The sequence below is a fragment of the Podarcis tiliguerta genome (assembly GCF_965153285.1).
Source record: "Podarcis tiliguerta genome assembly, chromosome: 17".
NCBI lineage: Eukaryota > Metazoa > Chordata > Lepidosauria > Squamata > Lacertidae > Podarcis > Podarcis tiliguerta.
Window position 1 is genome coordinate 765,330 of NC_139550.1, and position 25,588 is coordinate 790,917.

At 45.3% G+C, this 25,588-nt stretch overlaps 1 protein-coding gene across 2 annotated transcripts; it reads right to left on the minus strand.

Moving 5' to 3' along the window:
* Positions 1-1,537: 1,537 nt before the first annotated feature.
* LOC310667623 (tumor necrosis factor receptor superfamily member 1A-like) lies at positions 1,538-22,309 on the minus strand. 2 transcript variants are annotated; one of them, XM_083420379.1, is made up of 10 exons: positions 22,031-22,309; positions 17,035-17,236; positions 12,946-13,074; positions 12,629-12,775; positions 10,672-10,756; positions 9,563-9,633; positions 7,980-8,102; positions 5,539-5,576; positions 5,290-5,416; positions 1,538-4,125 (listed from the first exon to the last, which is right to left on the minus strand). In XM_083420379.1, exons 1-10 carry the CDS (start codon positions 22,067-22,069, stop codon positions 3,857-3,859), a joined length of 1,230 nt encoding a protein of 409 aa, XP_083276505.1. In that variant the 5' UTR covers positions 22,070-22,309; the 3' UTR covers positions 1,538-3,856. The 2 variants fall into 2 exon arrangements, with proteins under 2 accessions (XP_083276505.1, XP_083276506.1); XM_083420380.1 differs by having other exon boundaries at positions 12,946-16,058; positions 16,681-17,236; positions 22,031-22,191.
* Between the last annotated feature and the right edge of the window lie 3,279 nt (positions 22,310-25,588).

The following is a 25,588-nucleotide window of genomic DNA, read 5'->3' on the forward strand; positions in this document are numbered from 1 at the left end:
AGAACATTTCAAAAGCAAAAACATTTAAAAAAGAAAAAAAACACCAATATTTTCATATCCTTAATTTACATTTGCTTATTTCCTTGACTTCCTCACACCTCCCTTTTTGTATTCTGGTACAATTAGTTGTTTCAGCAAGTCCTTTCCCTCTTTCTCAAATTTAGTTCCATAATTTTTCTTAACGCAATTTAGCCTTAAATTTTACACCTTAACCCATAATCAATCCATTCTTACTTAATTCGTAATAACATTTCTACTAAAGCCATATAACTTCTTTCTAGCATCCTTCTAACATTCATTAATTTTACAGTATTTCTGTAAATATACTTTAAATTTTTTCCAATCTTCTTCCACCAACTCTTCTCCCTGGTCTCAGATTCTGCCAGTCATTTCCGCCACCTCCATGTAGTCCATCAGCTTCATCTGCCATTCTTCCCGGGTGGGTAGGTCTTGTTAGCGGCTCACATTCTCCTTTCCCTTCCTTCCCCACAACACACACTCTGTGAGGTCAGTGGGGCAGAGAGACTTCAGAGAAGTGTGACTGGCCCAAGGTCACCCAGCAGCTGCAGGTGGAGGAGCGGAGACGCGAACCCGGTTCCCCAGATTACGAGTCCACCGCTCTAACCACTACACCACACCACTGGCTCTCAGTATAATGAAAGTTTAGGCTTTCTCTACCATCTGAGATTTGATGGGCTTTTGCTGTCTCAAACTGCACCTCCAAACCAGCTTCAGATGCACCTCTGCAATCATGGATGCAGGATGGAGTTTGGACTGCCTAACACAACTACAGTGGTACCTCGGGTTACAGACGCTTCAGGTTACAGACTCCGCTAACCCAGAAACAGTGCTTCAGGTTAAGAACTTTGCTTCAGGATAAGAACATAAATCGGCCTCCGGCGGCACAGCAGCAGCAGCAGCAGGAGGCCCCATTAGCTAAAGTGGTGCTTCAGGTTAAGAACAGGTTCAGGTTAAGAACAGACCTCCGGAACTAAGTACTTAACCTGAGGTACCACTGTATGTCTCCTCCAGCACTCTTAAGCCTAATGCTGATGGTCAACAAAAGAGGTTTAAAGACTGTCTCAAGACAATTTTTTTAAAATGTAGGTAGGATAAACACCAACAATTGGGAAAGTCTTGCCTGCGAGAGCTCTAGTTGGAGAACAGCCTTTCCCAAAGGTGTCCTGGGCTTTGAAGACACTTGAACTCAGGACGCAAGGGAGAAACGTGCTAGGAGGAAGGCACGCTTGGCAAATCCACACCGTGATCAACTCCCACCCGGAAACCTATGTCCCCACTGTGGAAGGACGTGTGGGTCCAGAATTGGCCTCCACAGTCACTTACCAAATCAGTGTTAAAACCGTGTTTATGGAAGACAATCTTACTCGGCTACGAGGGATCGCCAGAGAGACACAAACACACAACTTGGAATACTGGAAAAGGTGTGATTTAAATGAAAGGGGATGCTGAGTAAAGGCATTTGTCTCTCTTTGCTCATGGGCTTTTGTTGGGAAAAAGAAAGGAAAAACAGCTTCTCTTTTGCTTTCAGGTTTTTATTTGTATTACAAATTTAGGCATTTATATCTTTGGTGTAGAATGAACAAAGGTGTTCAAGAAAATATAAAAGAAAGCGCATTCGTCTGGCTGTATTTTGTCAGAGACTTGGTCGCTCAGTTATAAAAAGGGTCACACAAAGATACAACAAAAGTATATACAAAATACTTAACTGCATTACTTAACCCAAATGGCAAATATATACAGATAAAACTGCCATTCCCAGACCCTCCATACACATTGCCCAGGCTTCACCCCCAGAGACACACTCCATTGTCTCTTGAAACAGACAGACGCCAATCATCCAACAAATACTTTTTATGCCAGAGCACCTCTACTGAATTTCTGATTGAAATATTTCCTCCTAACTTTCATTAACTCTACGCTGTCCAGGAGAGTGCAATTTTTGCCAACTGCCAATGTGCAAATTTGTGCACATTTACTCAAAAGTAAATCCCACTATGTTCAGTGGAACTTATCCAAAGGTGCATAGGATTGCAGCCTAAAATTGTTTTCAGCTAGTGATTTAGAATCCATTGGTGGGTTGCACAAATGGCCCCACAATATTGGATTTTTATTTTTTTTAAAAAAAGGAAGAGAGAAAGAATATGATGGTGGGAAAGACAAGCAAAGATTTAGAGCAAGATTATGTCTACTTGTTTATGCTAGTTCTATAAAGGCTGAACCTTATGAGGAATGGTTGAAGGAGCTGGGTATGTTTAGCTTGGAAAAGAGGAGACTGAAAGGAGATATGATAGTCACACGTCACATGGAAGAGGGAACAAGCTTGTTTTCTCCTGCTCTGGAGGGTAGAACTCAAACCAATGGCTTAAAGTTGGAAGAAAGCAGATTGTGACTAAACCTCAGGAAAAACTTTCTGACAGTAAGAGCTACTAGGCAGTGGAACAGTCTCCCTTTGGAGGTTGTGGACTCTCCTTCCTTGGAGATTTTTAGGCAAAGCTTGGATGGCCATCTGTCATGCATGCTTTAGCTGAGATTCCTGCATTGCAGGGGGTTGGACTAGATGACCCTTGGGTCCCTTCCAACTCTACGATTCTTTGATTCTACTGTCTTCCTGCCAATTTACACGAGCTAAAATTGTCTGTTAGTGCTCCAAACGACAATTCCCAATGCTCCATACACAAAAGGAACCACAGTTAACCAAGATGTCTGTAGTGTACGCGTGCCCTGAAGAAGACCTCGTGGGAGGCAGAAAGAGAGACAGCACAAATATATGAAAATGGATATATACATTTGTGTTTTTTTAAGAAACCCAACACACATTCAAACTGGTTGGGATTGAAAGAGTCCTGGATCAGAAAAGGCCAGGAGTATTCATTTAAGAGACATTCTCACAATCCTATAAAGTTGAACATTTGATTTAAAAAAATATTATTTATACCCCGCCCACCTGGCTGGGTTTCCCAAGCCACTCTGGGCGGCTCCCAACAGAATATTAAAAACACGATAAAACATCAGACATTGAAAACTTCCCTAAACAGGGCTGCCTTCAGATGTCTTCTAAAAGTCAGGTAGTTGTTTATTTCCTTGACATCTGAAGGGAGGGTGTTGCACAGGGCGGGTGCCACTACCGAGAAGGCCCTCTGCCTGGTTCCATGTAGCTTCACTTCTCGCAGTGAGGCCCTCGGCACTGGACCTCCGTGTCCAGGCTGAACGATGGGGGTGGAGACGCTCCTTCAGGTCTACTGGGCCGAGGCCATTTAGGGCTTTCAAGGTCAGCACCAACACTTTGAACTGTGCTCAGAAACATACTTGATTAAGTCGCTTTTCAGTCTCTACAAAAAAGAATAATAAAGTAGATGACAAGCAAGTGAAGAGGCCAAATCTAACTGGGCTTGCACACACTTCTGCTTGTGCCATGCCTAGAAAGCATGGGTCCAAGTGGTTTGCCGTTTGCCCCGCTCCTTTCCAAGAAAACCCACTCTTTAAGAGAGAGATAAGAACCGCGGAAAACCAGATTGCCATTTGCTCCAATTATTAGCTAAAGAGCAGTTTCCGCTGGGTGAGGGAAGCAGTAGGACAAAAGGAAGAGTGGATAAGCCCTCTGAAAGGAGGGCCTAGACTTGGCAGGGATGGGCAGAAGAACCTGTTTCAGACACATATGTTTATGAATGGAACACAGTGAGCTTACTCCATTGAAAAAAAAATTTGTGTTCGAGGTAATACACCTACAAGTTCTGTTTATGGCACAATGGCACATTCAAGCACACAATCCACCATGATGCGACAAGTCATCAAGAGGTGATTGTGCTTGGTGTGAGTGAGTACTGATGCAGTACATCTAAGGCAGGTTGGACAGAACCTCCTGAATAGTCTCACTACAGCCACTCATCTCCATTTGGTTGAGAACATAACAAATGCGCTCTACAGTGGCACCATGGCCTGCTTGCTGCCTCCATTGTCTCAGCATGACATATTGGGCTTCTCGAATGTGCCGATGCTCGGCATAAATCCTCTCTATGGAAATTTCATTCAGTCCCAGGCGCCGCACAAATTCGTTCCACCGGGTCAGCGGTACTTGATCCACCACAGCGTACAAAACTTCAGGACCTAGGGGCAAAAGGAACAAAGGAGAAATCAAGTGATGCTGTGAGAGTTATGCTCTGCCCACCTTAGTCTGTGTCAGGGTTTCCCAAACTTGGGCCTCCAGCTGTTTTTTGGAACTACAATTCCCATCGTCCCTGATCACTGGTCCTGCTAGCTAAGGATGATGGGAGTTGTAGTCCAAAAACACCCACGTTTAGGAAACCCTAGCGTAGTATAAATTCTCAGTAACAAAAATTATTTCCATTCTCCCTATTATTGAAAAACTGCTCTCTGAGACAGCCATGTTTCCCTAATAGCACATTCATTGTATGACAAACGTGAAATACAATGGTACCTTGGTACTCAAACAACTTGGAACCCAAACACTGCAAACTCGGAAGTAAGTGTTCTGGTTGTGAACTTTTTTCGGAAGCCGAACGTGCTCTGTTTTGAGAGTTACACTTTATTTTTGAGTGCCACACTTCCATTTTGAGTGTTACGCTGAGGTCTGTCTGTTTTTGCTATTTATTTTGGGGTTTTTTGTTTTTGTGGCTCTTTTTGCTTTGTTTTTGTAACTGCGTGGAACCCAGTTCAGCTACTGATTGATTGACCGTGTGACTGAAGTACATTGTTTATTGCTTTCATTTTATGGAGGAGTTGTTTTTAAAAGTCTGGAATGGATTAATCCGTTTTGCTTTCTATGGGAAAGTGTGCCTTGGTTTTGGAACGCTTTGGTTTTGGAACAGACTTCTGGAACTGATGAAGTGTGAGAACCAAGGGACCACTGTAGTGAAACATGAGCAATCTGCAATGCCCCATATAACCAGATAGCTGCACTTAAGAAAATAAGGGCTCTGATGGATCAAGGCAAGGGTGCTTCTATTCCTGAATCCTGTTCTCACAGTGGACAACCAGAAGCCCACAAACAGCAGTGCTTTCCCCACAAGGTTCTCAGCAACTGGCATTCCGCTTTTCTGGATTTCTTTGTAACATTCAAATTCAGGATTTTAGCACCTTCTTGGGTTTTTGATGCAGGCAATAGTTCTCCCTCTCTCTCTCTCTCTCTCACACACACACACACACAAACACACCCCTACACACCTTTATAGGAGCAATGCACACATTACTCACATATTCTTCCCCCCGCCCGCCGCCCATGTTTTATTTCTGAAATTAAGATGCACTCACGATCTGAGATTTGTGTCTCTCCTGCCACTCTTACACAATCTGGGAGGTCAGCTGGTGTGGCTTTCAGTGGCAAAAGATTGTCTGTCTGGTTTTGTTCCAGAAATGTGCCTTTTCCTTTCTCTACCACCTAAGGAACAAGAGAAACGTCTAGCATGCAGTCGGCTGAACTTAGAAAATAAGAAAGCTAGGCATAAACCGCAAACAATCCTGAGGTTTAGAGGAATTTTAGAAACCTTTGCAACAACTTACCTCTGGGGAAGGTTCACTTGCTGGCTGCAGATTTGAAGCTGAAAAAAATCCCAGAATAAATTATTTTACAGCCATCAAAAGAGAAAATTAGCTTTATTGTTATTGTCAAGCTAACAGACAGCTAGATGATTCTTTAGCAAACACAAATAGTGGCAGCTACTAGCTACTGGATGCATTTAACAGCCAGGGTTGTGTTGAAGACCAGAGTTCTGCTTATATTCACTTCACTAAAGGAATTGGAGTGCGTATAACTAGGCTACAGAGATATTGGAAGCATTGCAGCCTGTTGGGTTATAAGCCAAACTTTTTGGAATTTTGAAATGGTGCCACTGATATCCCTCTGATTGCTTCTCTTCCCCGGCTCGCCCCTCTTTGTTCTTCCATGGGGTCTGGGTAAATGTTGGATCTTCTTGATTTTGCAGGATTTTACCTGGAGCCCCACCAAAAGCACATCAAATTAAAGCTTACTTGGGTAGCCTGCACAGTAAAGATGGCAGATCCTGTGCTTGCCAGCACCACAAGAACACAGAAAACCAGCCAGAAGGCCTTCTCGGTAGTGGCGCCTGCCCTGTGGAATGCCCTCCCATCAGATGTCAAGGAAATAAACAACTACCTGACTTTTAGATGACACCTGATGGCAGCCCTGTTAGGGGAGTTTTTAATGTTTGATGGTTTATTGTGCTTTTAATTCTGTTGGGAGCCGCCCAGAGTTGCTGGTGAAAGCCAGCCAGATGGGCAGGGTATAAATAATAAATTATTTTTATTATTACTAATCCAAGGCACAGATTCTCATGGATCTTCATAGCTTTTTTTACATAGCACGAAGACCACCAACAAACAGAAGTGGCCTATGTTTTGATGATAGTTTTAAAAACATTATGAGGTTCCAAATGTACTTTGGATTCATGCTTTTGTGCCATATCAGGGCTGGAGAGCACTTGATCTGCGATTTGATGGTGATGGAAGTGGGAGGGAAGAGAACCCATGGAAAAATTTTACAATTTCAAGATCTGTTTTACTGGCGACCACTTGTGAATTTTTTCTCTCTGACACTCCATTCTCTTTCTCTCCCAATTTCCGTGGCAACCTGCATTCCTTCTCTTGTCCCCTCTCAACCCTCTTACTCTGTTTTCCTCCATCCAGTCTACCAGATTGTTCCCCTTCCCCTCCTACTTTCTAGATACCTGCTCAGCTGTCAACCTGAGCCTGGAGAAGCACTTAGAACTGAATGAGAAAATGGGAAAGAACCTGTCTGTCTATCCATCTGTCTCTTAACTAATTTATCCACTACATGTATTTTTAAAGGAGAAAAAGGTACCCGTTCTCATCATCTTATGAAATTATGAAAATTGCATCAATGAGCAGCAGGGGCTGCGGTGGATGACCCTTGCGCCAAAAAGCGTGGTCAAAATTTAAGGGTTCAGGAACTCAGACCAGACCAAATTTCATAATATCACACACTGACTTTACTGAAACAAAACTCTATGAGAGAGAGAAACTGCAAATAATTGCAGATATTAAAAATAGCTCAGAAGGGAAGAAAATAACAAACACTAACCTATCCAGCTAATCAACACAAATGCTTAAACTTAAATCTCAGTAGGAACAAGATGCTGTCAAAAGCCCAAATAGATGCCTGGCTGACTGGCGAGAGCACCCACCAACCCAGGTTTTATGGGAACTTAGAGCATGGGTGTTCACCTCTTCCACCCAATTACCCTGTGACACCGGCCTTGAAGCCTTAACGGGAGACAGCTGTATGTAAGCTCACTATTTCTTAAATTCCAACCTATTCCCATAAATCAGTCTTAAAGGGGCGAGATCACCACAGGGGCCTAGAAGGTAGTTCTCAAAGGTGTCACTGTGTCCATGGCTGGCACAGTGGCGGCCACAGGTATAAGCTGTGTGCTTATGTGGGAACTGCCTGCTTAAAGCAGAGCTGCTTTGAAAAGCACCTTTGCAAAGGGAAAGTCCTGGGGGGGCGGGGACCCACACTCCTTAAAGCAGCCCCCCTCTTCTCCTTTAAACACTAGAGCAAACAGTTGGGCAGCTCTAGGGCACGGTGGAGTCATTCTGCTGACCATTCACTGAAAGAAGGGGAAGAGGCTGCTTCAAAAGGATTTTGCTATAAGACAGCGCACCACCACCCTGGCCATGCATCTGAGCCTCTGGGGGATCAAACATGAGCGCTGGGACTGTCTTAAAGCATCTGCAAGTTCCCCACATACTCCCCACCCACCTGCTCTCTCCAATATTTGAAAGATAAGGGGAGCAGTTGCCTCACAGAGTTTTTAGAAAGGGCTTTAAGACAGCATGTCACCCTGAACACACTGCTCCTGTTTGTGCTTCCTTAAAGCCCTTTGCAAGTCTCCCCTTGCTCAGCTTTGAAACTACAGACTTTTCCTAATCTGGATCCTCCAACAGGCAAGTGATATACTCACCAAATGGGCGGAAAGTGGAGCTGAACCTCTTCTGACAGGATCGTTTGCGAAGTATGTTCACCAACAGCAATACACCGACAATTACGATTAAAATGACTATTATAGTGATGAGAAGTGCTTGGGCTGTAAGGAAAAATAAGCATAATACAGATGATAGGGTCTGGAAGGATAGGAAAACAGGTGCGAAGAGATGGATAGGATAGCTAGAGCACAGAGGCAAATGTGGCGTGGAGATCAATGATTGGAAAGTGAAGTCAATGTCAGGTATTAGAGAGCAGGAGTGGGGGACCTTTTTCAGCCTCAGGTCTGCATAATGATAATGATAATTATATTTATTTATTCTCCGCCCATCTGGCTGGGTTTCCCCAGCCACTCTGGGTGGCTTCCAACAAAGTATAAATAAAAAAGTGACATCAAACATTGAAAACTTCCCTAAATAGGACTGTCTTCAGATGTCTTCTAAAAGTCAGATAGTTGTTTATTTCTTTGACATCTGATGGGAGGGCATTCCACAGGGCAGGTGTCACTACTGAGAAGGCCCTCTGCCTGGTTCCCTGTAACCTCACTTCTGGCAGTGAGGGAACCGCCAGAAGGCCCTCGGAGCTGGACCTCAGTGTCCGGGCAGAACAATGGAGGTGGAGACGTTCTTTCAGATATACAGGGCTGAGGCTATTTAGGGCTTTAAAGGTGAGCACCAGCACTTTGAATTGTGCTTAGAAACATACTGGGAGTTAATGTAGGTCTTTCAGGACCGGTGTTATATGGTCTCTGCGGCCACTCCCAGTCACCAGTCTAGCTGCCGCATTCTGGATTAGTTGCAGTTTCCGGGTCACCTTCAAAGGTAGCCCCAGGTAGAGCGCATTGCAGTAGTCCAAGCGCAAGCATCTGGGGGGTCACATGCTAACAGTGGATGGCGCCAGAGGCGTAAATGGGTGGAGTAACAAATGTACATTTTACGTTTGTTCTGTCGGTTTCTTTCTAGACACCCCCTCTCTATCCTCCATCCACGCAAGTAAATGATGTCAAAGTTCAAGGACACTCTGCAGTCATCAGGCGTGCCCTCTCCTAGGGGCCAAGCCCTTTGGGACCCTGCCCCCATGTTCAAAGTGGGAGGAAGAGGCCAAGGGCGGAACCGAGCACTTCAGTGACTGGCTTCTTCTCCTTCTCCTGAATTGGAGGGGAAGGAATAAGGAAGCAAATCCCACAGGAGGAGGAGGAGCAGTGACCTTCTGCATTCAGTTCCACCCCAGCAATGGACATAGCCAGGATTTTTGTTAGAGGGGGCAGAACATTTGTTAAGCAGGGCAGAAGCGACGTGGTTGGTCCGTTAGTTAAGTATTTGTATTGTTTTACTTGATCTAGGGGAGGCAACTGCTACACCCAGGAGTCCGGCTCTTCCTGACATCACACATCACGTGACGTCACCCCCCCCCCCCCTTCTCCCTTGGAAGTTGGTGCCTCTGCCAGCCATGCAAGAACAATTGAGGTGTGAAGCAGGGCTGGTAAAAGTTGTTGCTGTGGATTGTATCAACGGCTAAAGAGAGAGACCTGGAGTGTTGTCCATGTATTATTCCAGAACTTACGTGGGTTATTTTCTGGCTTCATCACTTTAACGAAATAGTCGCAGTCCATCTTGCATTCTTTCTCATTGCAGCTGAAATAGGAAAAAGTGGGTCTCAGTTGCACAGGAGACAAATACTACTTTACACTGGTATCTTGGTTCTCAAACGCCTTGGTACTCAAACAACTTGGAACCCAAACACTGCAAACCCGGAAGTGTTCCGGTTTGCGAACTTTTTTCGGAAGCCGAACGTGCTTCGCTTTGAGTGTTACGCTTCCGATTTGAGTGCCACACTTCTGTTTCGAGTGCTGCGCTTCCGATTTGAGTGTTACACTGGGGTCTGTCTGTTTTTGCTATTTATTTTGCATTTTTGTTTTTGTGGCTCTTTTTTTGTGACTGTGTGGAACCCAGTTCAGCTACTGATTGATTGTGTGACTGCAGTACATCATTTATTGCTTTCATTTATGGATCCATGCTTTCGTTAGTAAAATTCATGTTAATTGGCTGTTTTAGGGGTTGTTTTTAAAAGTCTGGAACAGATTACCGTATTTTTTGCTCTATAAGACTCACTTTTTCCCTCCTAAAAAGTAAGGGGAAATGTGTGTGCGTCTTATGGAGCAAATGCAGGCTGCGCAGCTATCCCAGAAGCCAGAACAGCAGAAGGGATTGTTGCTTTCACTGTGCAGCGATCCCTCTTGCTGTTCTGGCTTCTGAGATTCAGAATATTTTTTTTCTTGCTTTCCTCCTCCAAAAACTAGGTGCGTCTTGTGGTCCGGTGTGTCTTATAGAGCGAAAAATACGGCAATCCATTTTGCATTGCTCTCCACGGGAAAGCGTGCCTTGGTTTTGGAACGCTTTGGTTTTGGAACGGACTTCTGGAACGGATTAAGTTTGAGAACCAAGGTACCACTGTATAGCACTAAAGTTCCTCCTATTTCATTGCCCCCTTGACACTCTACTTGGAGAACGGAGAGTTCTGGGGAGGTCAGGATCTTGCATACTATTCTGTGGTGTAATAAAGGTGTGGCCTTATACAGACTTTGGATTTTTTTGTTTTTTCCTTATGGGCCAGCACGGCTGCCTTTACTTTCTGTGTGTCTGAGAAAGTGCAGATAACAAGATTTTCCCCACCTGCTGCATGGGTAGCACTTGTTTTCATCTTTTTGGAGAAAGTATCCAGAGCGACACTCACATATTGTGTCACTGAATTTGGTACCTAGAAAGAAAAGATAAGTGAGAGAAGGAGATATTTTATTTCAGTGATTTGGATCTCACTCAAACATAGTAGCACCTAAGCAGTGTTGATTATCTGGGGACAAGTTAGATGTGATGCAGAAGTTCCGCATTCAGGATCACTTGTGACTTTAAAGGCAATTCAGCAACAGCAGAAGGGAGCCAAAATCTGATCAACATTTCCCATTTCCCAGTGGTTTTGCCACTGATATCTGTGGGGCCAAATTACAGGTGGAGACACAACAGGTTCTCAGACAATACCTGCCTATTTTTCCTCATGGGGAAAACAGTAGCTTTAGAGATGGGATTTTTATCAAGAAAACAGCCCTGGAGAAGAAGAATCAGAGGGCATGAGAAGGAGCCAGCATCTTTCCCCAGCACTATGCTCCTGATCTGAATCAGGGCCAGTGTTGTTGTTACATTGGGAACAAATTGCAGGAGGTCCTGATCACAGATCTCCTGTGTCAACACATTTAACTGTGCCCTCTGCAGGGCGAAAAGAGAATGGGTGAATTAACAAAGAATCTGTTCACAATTTAATTTCACAATTACAGTATTGGCCCAAATATAAGCCGCACCCGCAAATAAGCCGCAGCTTTAAAATTCAAGGGTGGGGAAGGGGGGAAAAACCAATACCTGAATATAAACCACTCCCTTAAAATTGGGATACAGGCTGAAAATCGCTGCTGTTAGTAGAATTGTAACTCCAAGCCAATTTAAGCCTTTGATTAAAGCCCGCAAAAGTTACTGTACAATTGCTAAAATCGCAAATAACAATTCAATTGCTATAATCCCACAGTCACTCACACCCATAAATGGCAAATGAACAGTCTCGAGCTTGCAAATTGGCAATAAAGCATTGTTTTTGTTCCGTTTTACTGTATGTTTGTTTCAGGAGCGATATCATAAAAGCCAGTTATTGTAATGTCACGAATTTAAGCTGCACTTTAACTTTTCACGGTCGGAATTTTGGGGGAAAGGACGGCTTATATTTGAGCCGATACGGTAAACGCAGCAGGGGAGCTCAAAATTCTAGGCCAGAGGTAGACAAAGTGGTGCTCTCCTTGTGTGGCACCAAGGGCATATTCTGTAAGTTTCTAGGTGTTGTTGTTTTTTTTTGTACCAAGCTAGGAATAGGTACATCTTGCAGTCAGAATAAGTGCAGAAGGATAATTTGATGTGCTTGCAGGTGTATGCTGAGGTTAAGAACAAGGACAAAGCATGTTTAAGTCAATATTCTCGGCTTAAGAAGCATCTTCAGAAAGTTAACAGGTGAAATTTCAAGGACTGTATACAGAGCACTACAGTGGTACCTTGCAAGACGAATACCTCGCAAGACGAAAAACTTGAGAACGAAAGAGTTTTTCGTTTTCTGAGTTGCTTCGCAAGACGAATTTCCCTATGGGCTTGCTTTGCAAGACGAAAACGTCTTGCGCCTTTTTCTTAAAGCCGTCAATGCATTCCTATGGGAAACCGTCAATACACAGTGGTGCTTCGCAAGACGAAAAAACTCGCAGAACGAATTAATTTCGTCTTGCGAGACACCACTGTATATAAATGCATCACCATCTCCAGCATTCAAATTTAATACTGCTTTAAGGGTGCTGGGCTTAAGGACATATCACATTAAAAGAAATACATAAAGCTGGAGAAGAGAGGGAGGGGTAAAAATAAGGAAAACCAATATTATAGGACAAGGAGAGTTGAAGGAATTCAAGCTTGCCAGCACACACAGCTTGCACCAAAGACAGATGCACAGCTTTGCTGTAGGGGCGAGAGTCTCTGTTCCTAGTATGAATGAATTTATTCATGAAGTCATTTTTTAAAGACATTGATTCTGTCCTACTGCACTCACAAGCCAGCTTGATTCTTCCATTGAGACAAGCACTGCAATTCTTGCACATGAATTCATCACTGTGGCTACTTTGATATTGATCACTGCCGCAACCGCAAACTGTGTCGTGCTCACTGGTACATTTGGATATCTCTATTTGTCCAAAGGCTAAGCAGAAAGAGAGGAAGTGTTGGTTAATTCTATGTGGGCCATTAATGCTCAAGAAACAAGTAAACTAAAGTCAATACACATATTCAACATTCCCAACGCAGGGGCCTTTCACTGCCACTTTTTATTTTTATTATATAATTTTGAACCCACACAGAGAAACGACTTACTTGGACGGCAGCGTCGGCATCCGCGACACTGCTCAGAGCTATTATCTTCATCAATGAAGGAACCTGCAGAGCATACTGAGCACTTGGTTGCCTTTTCAGGGTCTAAACAGTGTTGTGCAACGAAAGTTCCTGCAAAAGAATTATCCAAGAGGAAGCAGGAAAAAGTCATTCAGTGAGAAAAGGAATGCAAGGCTGAGCATAGAATGAAAGTTTCAGTAGCTCAATGGTACAACAGCATGTGATTTATATACAAAATGTCCCAGGTTCAATCCAGCCCTAATTTTTATCACTCACTCCCCAACCCAGTCCTACAGGGTGGCTTAGGCTGCTGTCTAAAACCACTGCTTGGAGTTGCAGCTTGCATTTTAACCGACATTACACTCCACGAGGTGAAGCTGAGGCTCCAATACTTTGGCCACCTCATGAGAAGAGAAGACTCCCTGGAAAAGTCCCTGATGTTTGGAAAGATGGAGGGCACAAGGAGAAGGGGATGACAGAGGATGAGATGGTGGGACAGTGTTCTCGAAGCTACCAGCATGAGTTTGACCAAACTGCGGGAGGCAGTGGAAGACAGGAGTGCCTGGCATGCTCTGGTCCAGGGGGTCACAAAGAGTCGGACACAACTAAACGACTGAACAACAACAACACACTCCAAAAGAGTCTTCTCCCACAGCTGTAGCCTGGGATTCAAACTCAGAAGTATGTCCCACTGACTTCAGTAGGAATATGGTCTTAATTTTTGACGTGCCACCTCCAATCTTTGCAGCGGTGCGAGATTGCAGGGAGTTCCAGGCACACTTTACCCAGGGAAATGCTTTGGAAATGAGGCACAGCAGAGACTGGGATGTCCTTATGATATAAAGGTAAAGGACCCCTGGACGGTTAAGTCTAATCCTGGGTGACTTTCCAGGTCATGTGGTCAGCATGACCAAACCACTTCTGGTGCAAGGAACACCATGACGTAAGCCAGTGCACAGAAATGCCATTTACCCTCCCTCCACAGTGGTATCTATTTATCTACTTGCACTGGCGTGCTTTTGAACTGCTAGGTTGGCAGGAATTGGGACAGAGGAACGGGAACTCACTCCGTCACGGGGATTCAAACCGCCAACCTTCCGATGGGCAAGCCCAGGAGGCTCAGTGGTTTAGACCACAGTGCCACCCACGCCACATATATACAAGCAGAGCTTGCAATAGAGGGTCTCGCAGCATTACACTCCAAGAGAATCTTGAATCTCCCTGCAGCCTGGGATTCAAACCGACACCAGCCATGGCTCTGCCTGTCTGCAGCTTGCAGACTTTTTTCAGACGGGAATCTCTTATCCCTAAATAACATCACCACAACTGCAATCCTAAACTCTAGTCTGCTTGGACTCTGCTAAGTATCTCAGAGCTGAGGGAGAGCCCCCTCTCATTTTCAGTCCCCTCTTTCTGCCATTTCTAATGGCCCATTACCTTCCCTTTGCCTTTGGTTAAGGACTGATCTCCCAGGCCATTTCCTGAATGCAGAAAGCTGGTTGGCCTGCATTTTAACACTTGGCTAAATCCTGTGTCTGGCAGCCTTTTTAACACTCCAAGAATTGATTAAATTCTAACACCTATCAGACCCAGGAATTGTGGGGAATCTGGCATCCACAAACCCTGGCAACCACAACTCTTAAGAACTTTCTTCCAACAGCAAGAGCCGTTAGACAGTGGAACGGACTCCCTTTGGATAGACTTTCCATCCTTGGAGGTTTTTAAGCAGAGATTGGATGGCCATCTGTCATGGATGCTTTAGCTGAGATTCCTGCATTGCAGAGGGTTGGACTACAGGGGTCAGCAAACCTTTCCAGCAGGAGGCCGGTCCACTGTCCCTCAGAGCTTGTGCGGGGGGTGGACTATATATTTTTTTTGGGGGGGGGGGGAGAACGAATTCCTATGCCCCATAAATAACCCAGAGATGCATTTTAAATAAAAGGGACACATTCTACTCATGTAAAAACACGCTGATTTCTGGACCGTCCGCGGGCTGGATTTAGAAGGCGATTGGGCCGGATCCAGCCCCTGGGCCTTAGTTTGCCTACCCATGGACTAGATGACCCTTGGATCCCATCCAGCTCTACAGTTCTATGATTCTACAATTCTTTTCGGATTTACACTGATGCTAAGGATCCCTGCCTCCTCTGCTCTGAGAGAGGATAAGAAAGAAAGCTACCATTTTCTTCCTACCCTTATGCAGAAAGGAAGGAAATGAACAATTTCCACTGTCTCTCCCCCTGCAGTTTTTCTGTTTCCAAAACAATTCCATCCTTCCCCACAGCCCGGAAGCCAAAGCAATCCATTGTACAGCTTCATTCCAGCATTCCTTCTCGTTCTGTCCTCTCTCTGCCACAGCCTTCACAGTTAGCTACCGGGTATTCATAATACTTTCTCAATTAAACTAAATTTCTGGAAAATCTCTGGTTTCATGTCTGTTGTTTCTAGAAGACCTTGCAAAGTTGCTTTACAGTCTTGACGGAAGTTACTCATACTGCGCTCTGCTAAATTTGGAAAACATTCTACTTTCTAGCCAGCTGTACAACCGTTTGCCCTCCAGAAGAATAAACTGAGGGACACAAGGAGAAACTGTTCCCCTAGCAGATTTGAGCTCAATCACTCACGGTTGTCTGTGTTCTGAAAACATATGCAATGAACACAGGGAAGTGGTTTGCAGGTGTGAAAAGAGGTATGTGTGCCAAGCAGGTGCGGTAAAAGGACAGCTAGCCATTTGTATTGAAATATTTGAATAAATCATGCAAATTAGTAATGTATTCACCCATTCGCTGAGCGGCTAAAGGAGGAAGAATTGCAACTAATGTCCAAGTATCAGTTCCTCCTTTCCTCCTGCATCAGTCTGAGGTCTAAAAGTTATTGGAGCAAGCTTTGGTTACTGATATCAAAATGTAGCCAACAGTTGCTGAGGAGGATGGATTTAAGGGAATGCTATGGTGGGGTAAGCACCACCACTACCTTTTACCTTGGTAAGAGCATAGGTCGGACATTTCCTTTGTCTGAATTTCAAATAGCCAGGGACTCCCCCAACCCTGGCCCCAGCAGCAATCCACGTGCCCAACAGAAAGCACAAACCAAGACTACCGTATTTTTCGCTATATAGGACGCAATTTTTCCCCTCCAAAAATGAAGGGGAAATGTTTGTGCGTACTATGGAGCGAATGCAGACTTTCGCTGAAGCCTGGAGAGTGAGAGCACCGACCCCTCTCACTCTCCAGGCTTCAGGGATAGCCACCTGAAGCCTTTGGAGTGCAGCGGGACCTCGCGCTGTACTCCAAAGACTTCGGGGTTAGCTGCGCAAAGCCTCCGCAGGGCAGCGGGGTGAAGGCACCCCACTGCCCTGTGGATGCTTGAAAGGCTGTGCCCGAAGCCAGAACAGCGAGACAGAGCGCTGCACAGCCCTTCGTCTCGCTGTTCTAGCTTGGGGATGGCTGCGCAAAGCCTCCGCAGGGCAGTGGGGTGAAGGCACCCCGCTGCCCTGTGGATGCTTGAAAGGCTGTCCCCGAAGCCAGAACAGCGAGACGGAGTGCTGCGTAGCGCCTCACTGTTCTAGCTTGGGGATGCCGGGGCTTTATGGGGAAACCCCGGGCTTCCCCCTTCATCCCTGACGCTGATTTGATTCAGATTTTTTTTTACTTGTTTTCCTTCTCTAAAAACTAGGTGCGTCCTTTGCTCGGGTGCATCCTATACAGCGAAAAATACGGTAATTGTATATGGAATCTCCAGTTTATCTATTTTTTAGGTTAGATTTATCTAGTTTTCTGGTGAGATAGGATAAAAGGGCACAACTGTTGCCAAAAAAAGGCTATCTTCCTTCTGTCTCCCCTAGCAGTTCCCAACCAGCTGCAAGAACTCACTCACTACAAGTGTCTACCATACTTTGGTATACTCCAGAGGAGCTATTGCTTTTCACTGCTATGCAATTATATTTGAGTTGAAGTGGGGGGAAATAAAAAAGTGCATTTTTCAAAAACTGGATTCTTGACCAAATCAGGGGTACACAAAAATAGGAAATCACAACTCATCGTTATTACTCTGTTTTACACTCTGTCATACCTTTGTGGCATCTAAGGCAGCAGTGGGTTTTATTTGGGTGAAGATAGTGTCCTATATTGCAATCCAACTCCCTCTTTTGTTTCCTGCTGGAGTGCAGGAAGGCATCCTTGTCCACAACTGCTGCAGGGATAGGTTTCGTAACAGGGTTCAGGGTTACCCCCAATGCTCCCCCACTTTCTGTCTGAATGAGGTTCAAGTTGACCTGCAAAGAAAAAGAACGGTATAAATAAGCAAACTGCTTTTCATTTTTAAAAAAGGCTCAACTTCAGCCTTCCCGAAATACCGTACTTTTCTGTGTATAAGACAGACGTTTGCTGATCGGTCTGTGAACAAAATATAGATGCATCAGGGTGGATAAAAATCAATGTTTTTTTAAAAGCATATGTTTTGTTTGTATTATATTATTGATGTATATGCTGCCAGGGCTCGAAGAAGAAGAAGAAGAAGAAGAAGAAGAAGAAGAAGAAGAGGAAGAAGAAGAAGACCTGAGAGGCTGCAAGAAGTGTGCCATCTCCCTCCTACCCAGCTCTGATTGGGAAGTAGATCAGATTGAGAAATCAAGTGCTTTGCCTGCTTCAGAAAGTGGTCTCTAAAAAGGAGGAACCTTTTATCTCACAACCTTAGTGAGATAACATAACCACAGTGTTAAGATCAGAGATACAGCTTGCCTGTTCTTTAACACTAAAAGGCAGTCTTTCCACCCCAATAGGGATAAATACTACAAAGAATGATCTGCATGGAGGTTACTTAGGGGGTCCCAACCCTCATTTAACAGTTCGGAGCAAACCCCAACTAATTTGATGCCACCAGCACATGATATTCGTTTTTCCAGGCAGACAGCAGGTCCATTTACCTCCCAGATTCCCTCAATGTGCAAATGACCACTATGAGATGTTGTTACTACTGCCAATGAGCAGTCAAGATGTAGGGAGCGGCTGGGTGTGAGACGGGAACTATGCAGTGGTACCTCGGGTTAAGAACTTAATTCGTTCTGGAGGTCTGTTCTTAACCTGAAACTGTTCTTAACCTGAAGCACCACTTTAGCTAATGGGGCCTCCCACTGCCGCCACACCGCTACTGTGCGATTTCTGTTCGCATCCTAAAGCAAAGTTCTTAACCCGAGGTAATATTTCTGGGTTAGCAGAGTCTGTAACCTGAAGCATATGTAACCTGAAGCGTCTGTAACCTGAGGTACCACTGTATTCTGGCTATTCTCTGTGTTGTAAGAAACAGGGTCTGAAGAGAAGCAATACCACTCAGCACTACGCTGTCTATTATCATTGTTATGACTACTGCTATTATTACTATTGTTGTTATTTATTAATGCACACTGTCCTTCCTCTGAAGATCACTGGGCAGTTCACAACATTAAAATTGCAAAATGAAAACACATAATACATATTAAAAGAAAAACCAAAATGAACCAATAACCTCCCTTCCACAAACTCATTTAAAAGGATATACATACAGTGGCACCTCAGGTTACAAACGCTTCAGGTTACAGACTCCGCTAACCCAGAAATATTATCTCGGGTTAAGAACTTTGCTTCAGGATGAGAACAGAAATCGTGCTCTGGCAGTGCGGCGGCAGCAGGAGGGCCCATTAGCTAAAGTTTTTACCCACAGCGCCACCCACGTCCCAAAACAGCAGTAGATAAATGAAAATTCCAGGAGGTATACCAAGGCTATTATGTGAGACACTAGGAAATGCTCTCAGGGCTCTGTAGCAGTGGACCTCATGTGAATTATTGACCTGATCCTGACATAACCTACACTGCCTGGGCCTGGAACATGTTTTCCTATGACTATTCTGTAATTCGTATCCTGACCTTTTTATATCCAGGAATTGATCAGTTCTTAAACTTCTGTCTGCTGTTGAATCAATGGAGTTCACTTCCTAATCAGAGTTACATGCCATGCCTCAACATGAGTTTGGTTCTTAATAATAATAATAATAATAATAATAATTTATTATTTATACCCCGCCCATCTGGCTGAAGTATTGGTATTTTATCACTACAGTGGTACCTTGGGTTAAGTACTTAATTCGTTCCGGAGGTCCATTCTGAACCTGAATCACCACTTTAACTAATGGGGCCTCCCGCTGCCTCCACGCCGCCGGAGCCCGATTTCTGTTCTTATCCTGAAGCAAAGTTCTTAACCTGAAGCACTATTTCTGAGTTAGCGGAGTGTGTAACCTGAAGCGTATGTAACCTGAAGCATATGTAACCCGAGGTACCACTGTATTTTACTTTGGCCGGAAATAAAGAGCTTTCCATTACCGAGTTTCAAAGCAATAGATCCTGGCCTTGTGTCAAAAATATTTCATTTACTACATTTCTAAACCAGCTGTGCAATCAAGTTCTCTCGGCAAAGAATATAGCAGATGCTGGTGCCAGCCCTGAGCTGTCATAATTGGATTCTGAAGAAGGAGAAAAGTGCAAAGTTAGGGGAAGGAAAGAGACAGTGTTAGAAACTAAGATATGAAAGCGAAGAGCTAAATGGTACCTTAAGCGTAGGTTACGGGCGCAACAACAGAATCTCTGGGTGCGCTTTTCTTATAACAAGAATACAAAGCTGAAAATGAATGAACTGCAACTAAAATATTATGTTCATTTTTCACATGGTTTAGTCCAGTGGCTCCCAATCTTTGGGGGGGGGGGGAATGCCCCACCTGAGCATCTCTAAAACCCTGATGCTTTCCCCCGTGACATACAATTCTTATTACACTCATACCTTGGAAGTCAAACGGAATCCTTTCCAGAAGTCCGTTTGACTTCCAAAACATTCAGAAATCAAAATGCAGCTTCTGATGGCTGCAGGAGCTTCCAATCAGAAGCCATGTAAGCTGCACCGGACATTCGGCTTCTGAAAATCATTCAATAACCGGAACGCTCACTTCCGGGAGCCGATTTGGTATGACCGTATTCAAAATGCAAACTCTTGTTCACGTGGAGGAAGCATAAAAGGCCATTAACTTAAAAGACGCCTGCTTCTTGGGAGAAAAGCGATGACAAACCTAGACAGCATCTTAAAAAGCAGAGACATCGCCTTGCCAACAAAGGTCCGTATAGTTAAAGCTCTGGTTTTCCCAGTAGTGATGTATGGAAGTGAGAGCTGGACCATAAAGAAGGCTGATCGCCGAAGAATTGATGCTTTTGAATTATAGTGCTGGAGGAGACTCTTGAGAGTCCCATGGACTGCAAGAAGATCAAACCTGTCTATTCTGAAGGAAATCAACCCTGAGTGCTCACTGGAAGGACAGATCCTGAAGCTGACGCTCCAATACTTTGGCCACCTCATGAGAAGAGAAGACTCCCTGGAAAAGCCCCTGATGTTGGGAAAGATGGAGGGCACAAGGAGAAGGGGACGACAGAGGACGAGATGGTTGGATAGTGTTCTTGAAGCTACCAGCATGAGTTTGACCAAACTGCGGGAGGCAGAGGAAGACAGGAGCGCCTGGCGTGCTCTGGTCCAGGGGGTCACCAAGAGGCGGACACGACTAAGCAACAACAACAGCAATTCATTCTCGAACTGCCTCCCTTAAAAATCAAATTGCCCCCCTGTGGGGCATCTGACCCACGCTGGCAACCCTGGGGTTAGTTCTTTCCCTGACCACCCCGTTAATACAGTGGTACCTTGGGTTACATACGCTTCAGGTTACAGAATCCGCTAACCCAGAAATAGTGCTTCAGGTTAAGAACTTTGCTTCAGGGTGAGAACAGAAATCGTGCTCCCGCGGTGTAGCGGCAGCAGGAGGCCCCATTAGCTAAAGTGGTGGTTCAGGGTAAGAACAGTTTCAGGTCAAGAACGGACCTCCGGAATGAATTAAGTTCTTAACCCGAGGTGCCACTGTATTCTCAAGAGGGTCTCCTCTCCAGTCTTCAGAGAGCAGCTCGAAGTGGGGAGGCAGAAAAAGCTCCTCCTTTCCTTCCACTCTGCAGTTTTAATCCGAAATCCTGCGCCCAGAGCTCGCAAACCGGGAGTTTCAATGAGATTCCCTGTCCCAAAATGCACCTGGAAAGAGGGGAGTTTCGAAGGCTGCCAGCAGCCTCTCGCTAAGCAATTCCGTGGGGCTACCTTTGAAGGTGACCCGGAAACTACAACTAAAGCAGAATGCGGCAGCCAGACTGGTGACTGGGAGCGGCCGCCGAGACCATATAACACCGGTCTTGAAAGACCTACATTGGCTCCCGGTACGTTTCCGAGCACAATTCAAAGTGCCGGTGCTGACCTTTAAAGCCCTAAACAGCCTCGGTCCAGTATACCTGAAGGAGCATCTCCACCCCCATTGTTCTGCCCGGACGCTGAGGTCCAGCGCTGAGGGCCTTCTGGTGGTTCCCTCATTGCGAGAAGCTAAGCTACGGGGAACCAGGCAGAGGGCCTTCTCGGTGGTGGCACCCGGCCTGTGGAACGCTCTACCACCAGATGTCAAAGAGAGAAAAAACTACCAAACTGTTAGAAGACATCTGAAGGCAGCCCTGTTCAGGGAAGCTTTTAATGTTTAATAGGTTATTGTATTTTAGTGTTCTGTTGGAAGCCTCCCAGAGTGGCTAGTATGGGCCAGATGGGCGGGGTATAAATAATAATAATAATAATTATTATTATTATTATTATTATTATTATTATTATTATTATTCCGTGTGGGGCAAAGCAAGGAAGCAAAACAAAGCCAGCCTCCTCCATGCCCTAGATGGAGAGAGAGGCCGCACCCGCAACTGGGGCCGAGGGCTGAAGAGGTTTCTCAGGAAGCCAAGAGACTCCTGAGCCTCCAGAGGAAAAGCAGCGGAGGGAAAACTCCCCTTTCGAGCAAAAACATGAGGCGACGGCTGCCTTTGCCTCAGGGACGCGGCTTCCCATAACTTCTGGTCTGCGAGGTTTCCTCGCTTTATGTCAGTTCCAGGAATTCGGCGCTTCCGGTGCCTTCTCTGCTCACACGAAAACCCTGGACGGGGCTCTTTTCTGCCCCATTTCTCCCCGCGAGTCCCTCACTTACCGCGGCCACCAAGACTGGGAAGAGCCCCAGCGGGGCCATGGCGCTGGGCCCGGCTCAAAGCATCTGCGGACCAGGCCCGGCTCCGTCTCCTCAGACCAGGCCTCTCTCGGGCAGCCAGAGAGCGAAACCTGCTCGCCTGGTAATAATCCAAGTTCCCCAAAGCGCAGGAAGGCCGGAGATGGCGAGGGAAAGGGAGGAGGAGACTTCAATTCCCTCCCACAGGCCGCGCGCAGCCTTTCCCGGCTCCATTAGTCACGCCAGCCAGGCGCTGCTTAACCCATAAACGCGCCAGAAAAGAGGGAGGACGAAGCTCCTGAGGCGGCTTTTCCTCCCCGGCTCCAGTTTGGCTTCCCTCACGAAAGGCTGCTTCGCCTGGGCAATGGCCCTGATGATAAATCCAGGGATAAATCCAGTGATAAAACGCAGGGATACGCAAAGCCCTCAACATTTTGCCTCATTGAGGGGCAGGATTTCAATAGGAGTAGGAAAGGGAGAGGACCCCCAAACTTATTCTTTTTTTAAAGAAAAAAAGCACTGGATAAATCCATCAGCTCTCCTTTCCTTTTTAAAAAATCATTTTTATTTGATTTTACAGATATAAATATATAACAAAACCAAATATGCAGTGCTTTTTCCTGTATACTCCTAAACATTTTGTGAATCTTAAGTTTGGCCTCACTGAGGGGCAGGATTTCAATAGGAGTAGGAAAGGGAGAGGACCCCCAAACTTTTAAAAGTAAAACAGCACTGGATAAATCATCATCAGTCTTTATTACAGTCCAGAGACCCAACAAATCGTTACAAAGCAATACGCAATTCATACAGCCTACCTCCAGGTTAAACAAGCATCTTGTTCAGAATATAGGGCTCATTGGTTCTTGCAACCACCGATAAAAACTTTGCCACTGCTAATAAATCCATCAGCTCTCCTTTCCTTTTTTAAAAAAATCATTTTTATTTGATTTTACAGATATAAATTTATAACAAAGCCAAATATGCAGTGCTTTTTTCTGGGGGGACACAGCGGGACGCACACCCCTCAACATTTTATGAATCTAGGTTTGGCCTCATGGAGGGGCGGTATTTCAATATGAGTAGGAAGAGGAGAGTACCTCTAAACATTTTTAAAGAAAAAAGCACTGCAAATACGTATCCATATATAGAGTTTTCCTTGCATCTCGAGACTCCCCCCCCATCCCCTCCATGAGTCCTATTGTCAATGTTTCCAACTGCATATTATTTCATAATTCATATTTTATATCTATCCACATTGTCCATAGTATTTGTTACATTACAAGTGAGATTAAAATTCTGCTAATGTTTTAATCTGTTTACAATGGTCTCCTAAGTAAATTATAATTTCCCCCCAATATTTCTTGAAATTTTTATCTTCTTGGTTCCAGAGCTTTCTGGTCAGTTTTGCAATTTCAGCATAGTCTAACAACTTGGTTTGCCATTCCTATCTGGTAGGGTATCGGCTCCCCTTTCCAAGCCATCCGACAGTTCATGGCATGGAGCCTTGTAAGCTTCTTGCATTTGAGCTAAGAATCTAGTAATAAACAGAGAACTTATTGTTTTTTTCAGATATAAAACCACCTATTAAGGACTTGCATTTAAAGCCAAATGGTGCTCCCTGCAGCACTGCAATGGTTCTATATTCTGACCACACAAGCTATTCTTCATGCCCCAAATAACTCTTAAGACATTGCTATTATTTATGTGTTTATGGCAATGACAAACCTCATAAAAAGCAGAGACATCACCTTGCCAACAAAGGTCCATATAGTTCAAGCTATGGTTTTCCCAGTAGTGATGTATGGAAGTGAGAGCTGGACCATAAAGAAGGCTGATTGCTGAAGAATGGATGCTTCTGAATTCTGGTGCTGGAGGAGACTCTTGAGAGTCCCATGGACTGCAAGAAGATCAAACCTCTCCATTCTGAAGGAAATCAGCCCTGAGTGCTCACTGGAAGGACAGATCCTGAAGCTGAGGCTCCAAGACTTTGGCCACCTCATGAGAAGAGAAGACTCCCTGGAAAAGACCCTGATGTTGCGAAAGAGGGAGGGCACAAGGAGAAGGGGATGACGGAGGACGAGATGGTGGGACAGTGTTCTCGAAGCTACGAACATGAGGCAGTGGAAGACAGGAGGGCCCGGCGTGCTCTGGTCCAGGGGGTCATGAAGAGGCAGACACGACTAAACAACAACAATGTGTTTATGAGAAGGCCAATTTGGTCTGTATCACGGAGACCTGGGTGGGTGAACAGACAGAAGCTCATCTCACCCAGTTGTGCCCACCTGTGTATTCGACAAAGCATCAGGACAGACTTGTGGACTGGGGGCGGGGGGGGGGCGTAGAGAGATTTTCTTTCTTACTCCAGATTTTCTGACCAGCTGAATGGAGAGTAAATATTAGGGATTCTGCTGGTTTGCCACCTGCCTCATTGCCAGCAGTCACCCTACCTGAGCTGGTCTCATAGGCAGGCTTGAGGACTCTCAGGCTGCTGGTTGTGGTGGGCTTCAATATCCATGCTGAGGTGGCTCAGGACTTCATGTCTGCCACATGTCACAGCCCAACACATATTGCAGACTGCATTCTGAAGAGGGTGATCTGAAAGTTGGGGGATATTGACGTCACTCCCGTGTCCTGGTCAAATCATTCAGGCTTTGACACCAAAATTACCCTGGTCACCTTATATGATGACCTCTGTCAGGAGATATAGGGGAGATGCAACCCTGTTAATCCTCCTTGACCTCCATACTGTATGCACCAGTAAAAAAGGTAAAAGGACCCCTGGACGGTTAAGTCCAGTCAAAGGCGACTCTGGGGTTGTGGCGCTCATCTCGCTTTCAGGCCGAGGTAGCCAGCGTTTCTCCACAGACAGCTTTCCGGGTCATGTGGTCAGCATGATTAAACCCCTTCTGGCACAATGGGACATCGTGACGGAAGCCAGAGTGCATGGAAACGCTGTTTACCTTCCTGCCACAGCGGTACCTATTTATCTACTTGCACTGGCGTGGTTTTGAACTGATAGGTTGGCAGGAGCTGGGACAGGGCAACAGGAGCTCATTCCATTGCAGGGATTCGAACCGCCGACCTTCTGATCAGCAAGCCCAAGAGGCTCAGTGATTTAGACCACAGCGCCACCCACATCCCCTTTACCATATGTACATCAGTGCTCCCTGCTGGTGAGTACTGTAACAAAAAATGCACTGGTTGCATCTCTGCTGCTATTGATTTTGCATGACTTGAGTTTGTTTGATCACCAGCACCAGGAAACCTCTTGAATGCACTGGGAAGTTCTTTGTTTCTGTCTGTTCCCGATCCTGCTATCCTGAAGCACCATGTGGGCTGCATTTCTCAGGTATGCCTGTGTGTGTCTTTGTAGTTCTGAGTTTCTGCCATTGCTGACCCAGGCCGCTCCTGCAGCAACCATGGGCATAGCCAAGGGGACCAGCTGTCAAGTAAAACAATAGAAATACTCAACCAACTGACCAATCATGTCAGTTCTGCCCCCCAAAAGTCCTTTCCCCCCTCCCAACAATGTCTTGCCTCCTC